Here is a 15,051-nt window from a genome sequence, read left to right as displayed (position 1 = left end):
TTGCTTAGTTGTTTCGATTATCTTCAGGTTCTTGTCACTATGTATTTTGGAATTAAAAAATATATTAAATGTAAAAATATGATTTTTTTAATAAAAGTTATTTTAAAAATAAAATGTGAAATTGATACCAATATAAAATTTTAACATGAATATTTTATTGCATAATTAATAATTCAATTTTAATATAAATATTCAATATGACTAAATAATTCAATAATATAAATAATATAAAATGTGAAATTTAATTTAATAATATAAATAGTAGATATAAATAAAATTATTACTATTTATGCTTAGTGATTTTTTTTTGGATAATTTTGATTTTTTCTTTTAGAGTAAAGGGTGAGAAGTAAAAGTTTAGGGGAAAAATAAAAAGTTTTGGGGACTAAAAGTTTGAGGGAAAGTAAATAGGGGAGTAAAAATTTGGAGGGAAAATATTAAAAAAAAAATTGGAGGGGGGAGGGTTTGGGGTAGATGGGAGGTGGGATGGGAAGAGAATAAAAGTTTTAGGGGAAAAGTGGGAGGGAGTAAAATTTTGGGGGAAAATAAAAGGTTTTGAGGGTTTTTGGGAGTAAAATTTTGAGAAAAAAGTAAATGGGAGAGTAAAATTTGGTGGGAAATGGATTTTGGGTAGATTGGGGGTTGGGAGGGGAGGGGAGTAAAAGTTTTGGGGGAAGTGGGAAAAAGTAAAAGTTTTGAGAGAAAAATAAAAAGGTTTGGGAGTTTAGGGTAAAAATGTAAAATATTATAGTTTGATATTCGAATTATTCGAATTATTCGAGTTATTCGAATTCGAAAACTCAACTCGATTCGAACTCGAAATTTGAAAAAAAATTCGAGTTGATTCGAATAACTCGATTCGTTTAACTCGAAATTCGATTTTTTTTTCGATTTTTTCGAGTCGAATCGATTTTTGCTCACCCCTAGTTGGTGCATCTTCAAGAATCTGAGGGTGTGTTTTCGGTTGATATCGGTTTTTGGAGTACTCGGAGTGCAGTTTAAGCTAAAAACATAAATCGGCAAAAGCCGAAAATTATTGCAATTAACACTACACGAGCGTGCGCTCGCTCGTGTGGTAAACTGAACGCATAAAATGTGGGCATTAGACTGTTGCAGCCACCATGAACGATTTCGTGGTCCTAGGCCATTTTTGGGCCACATGGGCCCGCATGATGGGCCTTGGGCCCACTTTCACTATTTGACTGTTAAGGTTGCACGGTTCTCCCAAGACGACTGTGGACCTACTGATGGGTTGGTATGTAGACCTAGACCCCCAAACTGATATGAAATGACTGTTATGCCCCTACGTGGTAAAATGACTGTTATGCCCCTATGTTGTAAAATGATTGTTATGCCGCTATGTTATAAAATGACTGTATGCTTTATGTTATGTATGACTGTATATGAACATGCCACGATATATATATGTTGCATACATGTATGATATTTTGCATGGGAATGGGATTATTATGATTGGAGGAAGTTTACTGTACTGGCAGCTCTGCTGCAAATATTGTTTAGTGCCGCAACCGGTGCTAATTTTGGAGTGTAGGGATGGGTGGGTGATTTTATCCCCATATGGAGTGTTGGGCTGGATGGAGTGGAGTGTAGAGGCTGGTTGGGTAGGATTTCTAATTGCATGTCTGAACTGCTACTGTCACTGTAATGGACTAAGGCCCACACTGATACTGATATTGTAATGGGCTAAGGACCAACTGAACTAAACTGTTATTGAATTGGGCTTAGGCCCAGACTGTACTTGCCTAGGGCCTATTTGGCCAATTTTCTTATATGGGGTTACACACTGAGTTTTCGTAAACTCACCCCCTCTGTTTATCTTATAAGTAATCCCAGTCTTAGGGCCCGGTGTTGCGAGAGACTTAAAGGTGGCCACACAACTGCACCTGCTTCTATATTGGATTTTTACTGATAATAATTTAATTTGGGTATTTGATTGTAATAAGGCCTCTTTGAATTGTTAACTTTTAATTTGGGATTTTAATTATTTAAAATCTTACTGATAATAGTAGGACGCGAATTTTCAAAAGATGTATGCTTTTCAAGACACCATATTTTCGTAAAATACTGTAAAAGCTTTCACATCAAAAAATGTTTTAAATATCTCAAAAAACTGCTAAAAACAACTTGATTTTTTAATAAACGAGAATTAATATGGAACGGTTTTTTTCATTGAAACTATGTTTTCGAAAAATACTTTAATGTGATATCGCTAAATTCAGTCATAACGTCTAGGCCGGGTTTGGGGTGTTACAATCATACATAAAATTTAAATTCAAAATTATTATCTATCAACAAACTCATTACATGATTTTAGCCAAAAAACGCACACCATCAATTCACATTTTATGGAATTTTAAAGTGATATTTAGGTGAGGGTTAAATTAAAATTTGATTGTTGTTTTAATGTGGATCGATTGGGTCAAAGTGGAGGATTGGCTTTGTTGTGGAATGATTCTTCTAATATCCGTATTGTTAGGTATTCACAAAACTTGATAGAAGTTGGTGTTGAAAGTATGAGTGGTGCTAGTTAGAGGTTATCGTGTTTCTATGGGTATTTGAAACATACACATAAGAGAGATTCTTGGGATTTGTTAATAGAATTGGCTGGATCGAACGATGAATCGTGGCTTGTCATGGGATATTTTAATGATATTGAGAGCAATTCAGAGAAGCAATGAGATGATGTTCATCATTATTTAATTGAAAGTTTTAAAGGAGCACTAACAATCTGTGATTTAAAAGATGTTGCATGGTATAAGCAGATTTTCACCTGGGAGAGAAGATGTGGTGCAAAACATTGGGTCTATGATAAGTAAGATAGAGCAATGGCTACTTCTAGTTGATTTGATGCTTTCCCGAATACTGAGGCAAGAGTAGCGACAGCCTCTATGTCTAATCATTTGCCAGTGTTGTTAGACACGTAGGTGACATTCAAAAAATGGAGAAAGCATCGTTTCAAATTTGAGAATAAGTGGTTGTTGGAACTGAGAATTGTGGATGTTGTTAAGAATATTTGGTGCATGACAAGGTTAAGAGAAGAAAACCAATTGTTGCTTGAATTTTGATGCTTGGGGTAATAGCTTTGGCTCAGATGTTAGCACTAAGAAAAAAGAGATTTGTTGAAGGCTTGACGTGTTGCAAACTAAGGGTCATAATCTAGAGGCAGAAAGCGAGGAACTGGGGAGGATAATGACTAAGCTTAGTGTGATTCTTGAACAGGAGGAAATTAAATAGAGGCAACAAGGGAAAACTTTTTTGGCCTCGAGTGGGTGGTTCTAATTCAAAATACTTCCATGCTTTTGCTAACGAACGAAAGAAAAACAATATGATTGAAGCTCTAAGGGATGATATAGGTGTTCTAGTAAAGGAGAATGTTGCTTTGCATCAGGTTATTCGCCAATACTTTGAATCTTTATTTAGTGTAGATGAAGATAATTTTAAACTGATTATTCGATTGGTTGATCATAAAGTCACTAATAGATATAATGATGATTTATTGACTCCTTTTCAAGCTCATGGAATTTGGAATGCGATTTTAAAATGCATCTTGATAAGTCTCTGAGTTTGGATGGTTTGAATCTTGCTTTCTTCCAAAATTATTAGGGGCTTATTGGAGACGACATTGTGGCGGCTTATTTGAGTTGGCTTCAGACAAGTGCATTTTAGAATCACTTAAACACTCTCATTGTGTTTATTCCTAAGGTTAATAATTCGAACACTTTGAAAGATCTTCATCTAATTTATTTATGTAATGTTCTGTATAAGATTGTTTCTAATGTTTTGGAAAACAAACTTTAATAAATTTTGTCACATATTATTTCAGATTATCAGTTTGCACTTGTTCCTGGTCGATGAATAACGGATAATGTTCTAGTTGCTTTTGAGATCTTGCATCATACGAATAGATCATCTGCTAGATTAAGGGTTGAGGTGACGCCCAAAATTGACATTAGTAAGGATTATAATAGGATTAATGTAACACCCTTTTCTCGATTTGATCGTCAAATCTGAGTTATGGGATGCTACAGCCATTGCCGGAGCAACTTTCGATGAAAACATTAAAATTAAACCATTCAAACATATAAAACATTTCAAAATTTCAGTCATTATATAATCAATAAACTTTCATGTGACTCAATCGAACATATGAAAAATTAATTGTTAAATTGTACATGAAATTCAGAACAAGTACCGATACTTGAATTATGTTTGGAAAAATTTAGTCTCAATGTTTGGAAAAATTCGTCCTTAAATCTCCAAGTATCGATACTTGAATTATGGTATCAATACTTGAATTATGGTATCAATACTCCTTTACAAGTATCAATACCAACTTCTAGTATCGATACCATTTTACGATTTTGCTTACAAGGTCCCTATTTCATGCTCAATCTAAAATGTATTCAAATGGTGCATTTATGCACACTAGAAACCTATATAAAACTAACTAAAGATGTATATCATTTCATCATTTAACCTTTAACAAAATCAATCAATTCATCATGCCATAATTTGGCACCAAAACACATCAAATAACTCTCTAAAACACCAACTAAACTTCTATGCTTTCAAGCCATTCAAAGTAACATTCATCCATGCCAATTCTAAGCTCAAGTCATACCTTATTACATTCAAATGAGCTATTCAACAAGGCACACATAAAAGCCTATTATATTTCCAAATCACATTTATGCATATATAGACATTAGATCTCCAAAATTCAAGCATAAAACAAGGTTTCAACCAAACCATCCATTCACAAGATATGAGATATATAAGCTAAGTACATGCCACAATATCGAGCTTACAACGAGTAAAAGGCTATCAATTTGGTAGAGGGATAATGTGATCTTCGAGCTGATCTAAATGAAGAGTTCTACAGACCGACAATCTATAGCAATGGAAAACAACTAAACATTTCAAATGCTTAATAAGTTGATAGGTAATAAAAGATAACTTACCTCGATATATAATTAATCGTATTAAAGTAAATAATGTGACACAATATAACTGACATATCATATTCACAATAAATAGGGAGTTCTTCATAAACCGAGTCACATAATAATTCAACATTTAACATGTTATTCAATTTAGTACCTTTCACGTAGACTTCAGAATTCAATACCATATACATTATCAAATCATCATATACCATTTGAGAACCAAACTCGTAACTTACCATTTTCATTTCTCTTCCCATTAATTAATTAGCTTAATAAACTCTAGTAAATAAACTCAGATACGCGAGTAACTACACCACACTAGAGAGCACCGTAGTGCTAAACAGAGAGCATTGAAGGTTAAACAGAGAGCACAAAAGTGTTGAACAGAGAGCATAAAAGTGCTAAACCCGTACAAGTGCATAAATAACCCTATTGGCATGTTAATCGTATCCTAATCATTTGCTAAGTTTACGTAGGCATTAATATTGTACTTGTAACATTTAAATCACTTTAATTTCAATATATACATATAATCTCGTCATAAAACAGTTTGTATCCTCTTAGGCACATATGGAACATATTACCATTTCTTTACAATTTAGTTCATTCATCACCTTTTTGTTGCAAATTGTAACCAATTCAAAATCACATTTACAAACAAACAAATTCATAATTCAAACATATTTACATTAGAATTACCCATAACTACACTATATGAACTTAAATATAAAAGACTACAATAAAAAGATGTTAGGGACTAATATGCAATTTTCCCCATTCTTCAATTATCTTTCGATTGTTTCAATTCCTGATCTATAATAATAATTTATTTCAGTTATCAACTCCAAATTCTTTATAACATTCTATTTTATGCATATGATAGTTCAATTTCATTTTTAGATTTTCCTAAAGTTTTACATTTTATTCAATTTAGTCCCTAAAATTAAAATTGCTATGACTTTCAAATTTGAGCTTCGATTTCGAAATTGATCTCAATTTCATCCTTCTATAGCCCTATAATATCCATACTTATAGAAATCTCATACTAAATTTAAAATATTTACACTTTAGCCCCTATGTTCAAAACTAACAATTTTTACTTTACAAATTAGTCATTTTCACTCCTAAGCTTAAAATCTAGCAGTATAGTACCAAAAGCTTCAAGAAATCATCAATGAAAATTTTTGAAAACTTTAACAATTTTTCAAAATAGTGCACAGGTCAACTAAATCAAATACCTGAGATTTCAAAAATATAAAAATTACAAGAAACGAACTTGAAATTGCTTACCAATTGAAGAACCAAAGCTTGAATGAAAGAAGAAAAATGGCCTCTTTTCCTTTTAATTTCATGATATAATACATATTTTATTCTTTTAATTATAATTATATTATAATTTAACATTATTTTAACTAAAACTATACCAAACCGTCCACTATTGTCTAAAATGACTTATTTGCCATTTTAGGACTTGGTTTAATTACTATATAAATCCCTAATTCTTTGGCCAATTATGAAGCTATAATTTGGAATTTTTACAATTTAGTCATTATACCTCAATTAACTATCTAATCAACAAAATTAAAGAACCAAAATTTAATTAAACTTTATACTAACCTCGTAAATATTAAATAATAATATTTACAGACTCACTTATCAAAAATAGGATTTTAAAACCACCGTTTTCGATACTATTGAAAAGTGGGTTATTATAGTTAACTGGGGGCTTTTGAGAGCTAGAATGTTAGCTTTGGGTTTTCATGAAGATTGGGTGAAATTGGTTAGGCTCTATGCGAAGAATGTTAGGTCTTCAGCTTTGTTAGGGTGATCTATTGTCTCCTTACCACTTTATCTAGTGTGTGGAGGGTCTCTCGTGTCTTTTCAGGATGCGAAATGAAGGGAACTCATTAGAGGAACTAAGGTGTGTAAATATTAATTTTAAGTTATTTAATTTTTTGACTGAATTGTCAAACAAGGCTTTACTTATCTTATTCAACATGTGTTTTTGGTAGAAAATTTAGTATTAACTAAAAATTTAATATCATTATCAAACACATAAAAAAGTAGAAATTAAAAGTTTTATTTTCCAATAAACTGGAAATTTTGATGATTTATCAAAGACTCTAAAATTAAAGGTGAATTGAGTCTTAACTCAAATAAGTAGGTTAGTGGATAGTGTGGTAAAAGGATTAAAGAAAAAACACATTATGGTTTGTTGCGTGGGCAGCTGGCTAACTTGGGGACTCCATGAAAAAGACCAACCTTAATTATATTTTGTTTATAAAGATAGTGACATTTATACCCTCACTTTTAGTTTGCTTCCCATAAACTAACAATACAAGAAAATGAAAAGCAATTACTTTCATCATACTGAAATTGGTATTATGTTTTTACGTTGAAATTCAATGGTTTTTAATCAGTTTTTGTTTATGTATTTTATTACATGGTATCAATCAATGGATGCAATTTGGCTTCTTCTTTTTTTATGAAATAATAAGTAAACTAAAAAGCTGTTTTAGGTATGAGTTTTAGAAAGGATGGGCAGGCAAACCAAACCATATTAAGTAATCGTCTGATTTTGTCTGTAATTAAGTGCCGAAGCAACAAATAAATAAAGGCTTATGTCTCCCTCTCACCAACCTCTTCAAAATGGGTGAAAACTTAACTTCCTTTTTTCTCCCTCTCACCGATTTGAATTGGTGAAATTCGAATAATAATTTTTGTTCAAAACAGCTATTATCACCCTTTATAATTTACAACGACTCGAATTGTGATATACAAATATTTTTCTTTTTGGATAAAGGGAATAAGGTACAATATTAAAAGGTGACTAAGGGCTCAATCTAGATGTCAACTGGAATTTTATTTTAATGTAACTCCTCTGTTATTGCACCAAGAATTTGATTTCATGAGTAATCTATAAGATTACAACTTACAAATAATGTAGAGGCCAATAACAAAATTTACCCTACAATATACATTTCCATATTACTTCAAAAATTCAATCTTTATTAATGTCATAAAGGCAGTTAGGAAATAGCTAGCTTGAAGCATCTATTGCAAAAATAAAAATAAAACATATATGTACAATCAAATATCCAAATAGAAACAACATAAACAAAAAAATAAATGGAAGAATATAAGAAATGGTTTTATTTAAATAATAGACCAAATCCAATGACAAACTTATAAAGCAAAGTATAGTGGAGGGTCATCTCATCTCAATCCCCACTTTTAATAATGAAAGTCTGCCAGCATTGTTCCTCCTTTTCTATTCGTGATATTTGGCAGGCTTTTACACTTTGTTTGGTTCGCCGTATTACCCAATCCATTACGCCCCGATTACGTGCGTATTACATTACGCCCCTATTCCGGCGTTTGGTTCGCTGTAATAGGTATTACGCGCGTAATCGGTTACGCCCCTAATCCCCAAATTCCCGTGTTTTCCAATCCCTTCCCTTTTCGGTGTATTAGCTATTACTTCCGGCCTCCCTCCCCATCTCCCTGTTTTACCCTCCCTCCCTACCCGACCCTCTCCCTAATCATTTTCGCCGTCCTTTCTCTTCATCTGGATTGAATTACATCGAAGGATCTACCACTAATTTCCCTTCTTTGATCCTCTCAATCAAGGTATTCTCAAATTATTTTCCTACTGTTTTTGGGTTTTTTTAACCCTCTGTTTCATTCAGTCCTTTGGCTTTTTTTTTTCCTCCGTTTTTTTCTTCCTTCTCTGTTTCATTGTTTTTTTTGTTAATTTTGCTTATGTGATTATAAACACAGTGAATTTAGTGTTGGGATAGCTTTGATGTTACTGGGTTTTATTTTTATTTTTACAGTTTCTTTTCTCTTTTTTCCTACTGGATTTTATGCTGCGTTTGATTGAATCTTTTTGTTAATTTTTGCTTTACTTTCTATTCATATATGTTTATGAGTGATGATAAAAAATGTGAATTTAGTGTTAGAACAGGTTTGGTTTTAACGGGTTTGATTTCTTTTTGCTGTCATCCGAAACAACCCAGAGAAGGGTCTTTTGTTGTTAAAGGATTGCTTGAGTGATTCTGGTACATTGCCTTCTTCTTTTACTTTTTGCTCGTTGATTCATGGTTTTGTATCTCAAGGGAATATGGATAGAGCAATTGAGGTGTTGGAGTTGATGACAGGTGATAATGTTAGATACCCTTTTGATAATTTTGTTTGTAGTTCAGTGATTGTTGGTTTTTGTAAGATTGGGAAACCTGAAGTTGCAGTTCGGTTTTTCGAAAATTGTATGAATTCAGGAGCTTTAAAGCCTAATGTTGTTACTTATACAGCTCTTTTAAGCAGTTTTAATCTGTTGGGTAAATTTGATGAGGGTTGTGAGTTGGTTTATAGTATGAAAAAGGAAGGGCTGGCTTTGGATGCTATTCTTTATAGCTGTTGGATTTTAGGGTAATTTAGAAATGGGTGTTTAATGGAGGCTTTGAGAAAATATAGAGAGATGGTTGAAAGAGGAATAAACCCTGATACTGTGAGCTACACTGTCCTTATTGATGGGTTTTCGAAGGAAGGTAGTGTTGGGAAGGTTGTTGGATTTCTGAAGAAGATGTTGAAAGACGGGGTGATGCCGAATGTGATTACGTATACGGCAATCATGTTAGGTTTCTGTAAGGAAGGGAAAAAGAAAAATGAAAGTTGCTTACAGTTTTTCTTTTCCTTGTGCTGATTCAAAATGAAATGTTCAATATTTCCATGCTTAAGCTCTCCATCATGGCGTTTTCCATGAATCCGCATTTAGCCGGTGCAGACTTGTAGAAACTGCTTAGCCTTTGCTTGAATGAGCATGAAGAAAGAGGAATGATAGGAATGTTCTCACAGTTGCAGAGCTCAACCATGTAACCATCTGGATCATGAAAGAATACCTGATCAACCCTGTTCCCTTGGTCTTCGACCACCGCCGTAACATACTTCATTCCCATGTCTTGCAGCCTCCTCATGACAAGGCCAACATCAGTACACTGCTATTTCAAACAGAAACTTGTTAGTGCTGCTTGGTTTCTGAAAGATTCAACTTGGTTTCATTTTGCTATACCTGGAAGGATATGTGATTATCCTTTGGATTAATCGGTCGAGGTTCAACGATAGTGTCGAAATCATCGATTGATGGATTCTCAATTAAGTGTATCCCAATGCCATAATTATACAACCTGCATCAGTTGTTCAGTTAGTATCCTGTTTCATTCAACACTGGATTTTACTAAACAAGGGTAGAGCAGTAAGGTTACCAAGCTCCATTGAACTTGAAAGAAGAAGGGCGTTTGATGGAAACAAAGCCGAAAACATCTTCATAGAACCGCACTGAATCCCAGACTGATCTACACAACAATGAGACATGATTCAATGACAGAAGTGGCAATGCCTCAAAGTTGTTTGCTTCCACAGAGTCCAACATGGTTTCACTCTTATTTGGGTTTCAAAGGAGATCTGCTCTTCCTTATTTGAAGGACTATTTAAGGAGATGAATTGAGAAGAAATATATATTTATATTTTCTTTTCGGTGTAGATTGAGAGACATGGGTCTTTAGGTAGACAACAGGATAGTATACTTTATGCTTGGCAATCTGCATATTCGTATTGATTTCGTGTCATATTCGTGTTTTAAGGTATTATAGGTATACAAATTTGAACATTTAAATAATTTCTGTTATATGGATTGTGGTACATTTGTGTATTCATGTTTTTTTTAATACCATATTATATACATATATACATTGAAATTTTGCCTTGCGGACTTCATTTAAATTAAGAAAGCTTACAAAAGACACTCCCTTTCCATTTTTTGTTATTCTTTGCTATGAGTTGGAGAAAGAATAAACAGGAAACTGTTTGCAGATTTTGCTTTGTTTTTTTCTGTACAGTAGTGGATTGTTCTGTTTTGCTGCTGCATTGTTTGGTTGGTTTGTGCACTGATTCTTTGTTTTGGTTGGCTTTTTCGATTTAGATTTTGTTATTGTCCCCTAAAAGTTGGGTTAAGTTGTTTAAGGTGTTCTTTTTTTTTTTGCTGGTTTATGGCATAAATATTTTCCCCGAAAAAAAAAGGTTGATCCGAGCACTTTTCTCATTACAGGTAACATTTTTCCAACACTTCCACATCGCAGTCGTCCCAGATTTGAGCATTACAAGTTAGTATTGATGTAGTAGGTTCTGTTGTTTCCCAAATGAATATGGTTTTGTTTGTATGTTTGTAATGCTCATTAAAGCTTTTGTTTGTATGGTTATGGTTATTGCTGCATGACCATTGTTCTTTTTGAATTTATCAGCCAAGTTATATGTTTTTACTATTAGGTAACATTTTGTTTAAAGAGCATTATGCCTACACATCTTTTATGAGATAAATTTGTACATGTAAATGAGATAAAAGTTATATATTTTTTATGAAATTATATTACCATTTAAAATGTTATTATCTAGTTTTAAAACTTCAATTTCATTATTAAACAAAATTAATTTTACCTCAATTATACATAATATATTAAAATTTAATATAAGTTTTTGAAGAAATTAAATGCTCATGGATTATAATTAACCTTTTATGCACGCAATACATGTTATTTAAAACAAATGTTAATTGATTCAAACATTATTTTTCCCCTATAATGGAAATAATGTTATCTTAATTATAAAAATGGATAAATGGACTGAAATTTATTATTGTCTAATTCTATCTTAGATTTTAAGTCAATTACATTATACATAAAATATTCCTCATTCATAATATGATTTCCCTATAATACATAAATTATAATTGTGAAAGTGTAAGGAAGTTTTTAAAATTAACGTATATATATTATGATAAATAAAATTATACAAATTTTACTTAAAAAGTCAAATTTGGCTGTTAAATTAATAAATTCTATAGAATTCTGAAATTTTAATAATAATAATTTTTTGATGAAAAAATGCTAAACATGTATTTTAAACTTGATACTAGACAGCTAAGTAACAATTCTTGTAAAAAATAAGTCCTCTTCAAAGTTAATTATATTTTTACAAAATGAAATTACCATTTAAAATGTTATAAAAGTTATAAAACCTTAATTAAACTAATCATCAGTAATTAAATATACTCTTTCATTATTATTTGGGTGATTGATAAAGAAATGAAATTAAAGTTGCAACGATATCATTTAGTCGTCTAATTTTTTGCTTCGTGTGTTCTAAATTTGTGCTGTTTATTTTTATTCGATAATGTGTAATTGCAACTTCAATTCTTTGATAGTGTGTTCTAATTTTAAAATGTTGCAGTAATGGCTCGTCTGCCTTTAATTGCACAAAGTGTGAGGCGTAAAAGAATTAGTATTGCTGTGACAATATGGTTGGAAATCTGTAGAATCGCGGTTTGGTTCTTATTTAGAATGGGTGCCAGCCTTAGCCTACATAGACCAAGGATTAGGTCCTATACCGTAGATTTTTATGCAAAACGGGATTATGTGAATAGGCTTGTATATGCTAGTGACGAGACCTGTATTGAACAAGTTAGGATGAATAGAGCTGCCTTTTTTAAATTATGTGAGATGTTAGAATCGATAGGGGGATTGAAGTCGACAAGGTTCATGCTTGTTGACGAGCAAGTAGCAATGTTTTTACATATCATCTCCCATCACCTGAAAAATCGAGTTATCAAGCATCACTTTAGAAGGTCCGGGGAAACTGTTAGCAGAGCATTTCATAGTGTTTTAAATGCTGTCATACGCTTGCAAGATGTGTTATTTAAAAACCCGGAGCCAATTACAGCCGATTCTTCTGACACAAGGTGGAAATGGTTTAAGGTATAGGACTAAGTTTTATATATAGCTTCAACAACATTTACTTGATTTAGATTTAAATTAGTATTCTAACTCAAGGTTTTATATCATGTGATATAGAATTGCTTAGGTGCTCTTGATGGAACCCACATCAAGATTAGGGTTCCAACAGTTGATAAACCTAGATATCGGACGCGAAAAGGTGACATAGCAACAAATATGCTAGGTGTTTGTACACCTGAGATGCAATTTGTTTATGTTCTTCCTGGTTATTATATTATTTTTACCAAACTTACGACTAATATGATTTCCTCATTTTTTTAGAGTCACAAAGAAGCCGCCCAATTCAGATTTCGTACTTTCCCTTACTATGACCAGCTTACTACCATATACGCAAGAGATCGAGCAACTGGGAGAGATGCTCAAACAGCTGCTGATGTTCTTGAAGAAATACATGCTGATGATGAACGTACTACAGATATGAATGAAGAGAGAAACACATTCTATGACTGCGAAGCTGACGTCTCTTTAGATGACATGGATGTTTCTGGTACGGATCCACGAGGAGATCGAGACCAAGGGGGTTCCTCATCTTCAAACAAGAGAAAGAAGAAATCTGATGCTCGTGATAATATGTTTTCTTCATTTAATGAGGCTGCCACTTTGTTCGGGGAGAAAATCCAGGCCGTTGGCGATCAAATCAGTAGGAGTTTTGCCTCCGAGGTGGTAGTTCAGCAGAAGTCAGAACAACATATGGAAGAGAGAGCTTCAAATTTATATTCAGCCTTATGGTCAATTGAAGGTTTAACCGACGATCAACGATATGATGCATTGAGTAAAATTCCCGACCATCCAACTCAAATGATCGTTTTCTTTAGTTTACCTTCAGTTGCCCGATTGGAATGGGTTAGGAGATTTCTTTCTTACCATTAAATATCAATGTTCAAACTTTTTGATGTTGTAAAACTATATAACATATGGATTTTAATGTACAATTTCATTTTCATCTAACCTTTTCTTAATATAAGTTAATTATGTTTATGCATAATATAATTCTCAAGTTATATATTGATTTTAGTAAATTCATATAAGAACATTTTATTATTAAGAATTTTATGGAATTATATATCACTATATAATTATATTAATATTAATTATTTTAAATTGTATAAATTCATATAAGAAAATTTTTATTATCAAGAATTTTATGAAATTATATATTATTATTAAATTATATGTAATAATTATTATTTTAAATTATACAAATTCATAAACTATAATCATATTAGTTATAATAATTTTAAATTTTATTAAATCATATATTTAATTAAATCATATTAGTTATAATCATATATTATAATTTGAGTAAATTCATATAAGAATATTAATTATTAAGAATTTTATTAAATAATATATTTTAATTATATTATATTTAATAATAATTATGTTATTTTATATTTTACAGTATCATATTTAATAATATGGTTTGAGTAAATTCATATAAGAATATTAATTATTAAGAATTTTATTAAATTATATATTTTAATTAAAATATATTTATAATAATTATGTTTAAATATGATTAAATTATTTATTATTGATATTAATCTTATTAAAATTTAAATAAAATAATTTACCAAAACAAATTTCTGCTAATTATTAAGAATTTTATTAAATTATATATTTTAATTAAAATATATTAAATAATAATTATGTTTAAATATGATTAAATTATTTATTTTGATAATAAATAATCTTATTAAAATTTAAATAACAATAACAATAATCATTTACCAAAACAAATTTATGCTAAGGGTATTCTGGTCATTTTACTTTTCTCCATTATGCTATTACACCTCCATTACATTCAACCAAACACAGTTTTACTATTACGCCTCTATTCCATTACATTCAACCAAACAGTTGATTTGCTATTACACCTCTATTCCATTACACCTCTAATCCAATCCAATACACCGCTAATCCAATACAGCGAACCAAACGTGCTGTTAGTTTTTCTTTTCCCAAGTCTTGAAAAATTATCATTTCTCATGTTGGAGTGTATTTTTATTTTCATCACCAATTTTTTTTTTTTAAATTTCAGTTAGGTCAATTTTAAATTCTATGCATTCTTAAATTAAAATATATTTGGTTATTAAATAAAAAGTTAATGTGACATTTTTTTATTAGCATAATAAATTTAGTATTTAATATTTTACACATTCTGTCAATTTAGTCATAAATTTAAAATTTAAATAAATTTAATCTTCAATATTTACAAATTCTATCAATTTGGTCTTAAT

The 15,051-nt window shown here is 31.2% G+C and overlaps 1 protein-coding gene across 1 annotated transcript; it reads right to left on the bottom strand.

The window, feature by feature from the left end:
• Window positions 1–9,627: 9,627 nt before the first annotated feature.
• On the bottom strand, window positions 9,628–10,422 carry LOC107917056 (uncharacterized). The gene is made up of 3 exons (XM_016846447.2): window positions 10,229–10,422; window positions 10,036–10,150; window positions 9,628–9,961 (listed from the first exon to the last, which is right to left on the bottom strand). The coding sequence occupies exons 1-3, from the start codon at window positions 10,393–10,395 to the stop codon at window positions 9,671–9,673; spliced, it is 573 nt and encodes a 190-aa protein (XP_016701936.2). The 5' UTR covers window positions 10,396–10,422; the 3' UTR covers window positions 9,628–9,670.
• Between the last annotated feature and the right edge of the window lie 4,629 nt (window positions 10,423–15,051).

The sequence above is a fragment of the Gossypium hirsutum genome, chromosome D13 (genome assembly GCF_007990345.1).
Source record: "Gossypium hirsutum isolate 1008001.06 chromosome D13, Gossypium_hirsutum_v2.1, whole genome shotgun sequence".
NCBI classification, from domain to species: Eukaryota; Viridiplantae; Streptophyta; class Magnoliopsida; order Malvales; family Malvaceae; genus Gossypium; species Gossypium hirsutum.
Note: the sequence above shows the minus strand (reverse complement) of the source record. Positions and strands in the feature narration are given on the sequence as shown.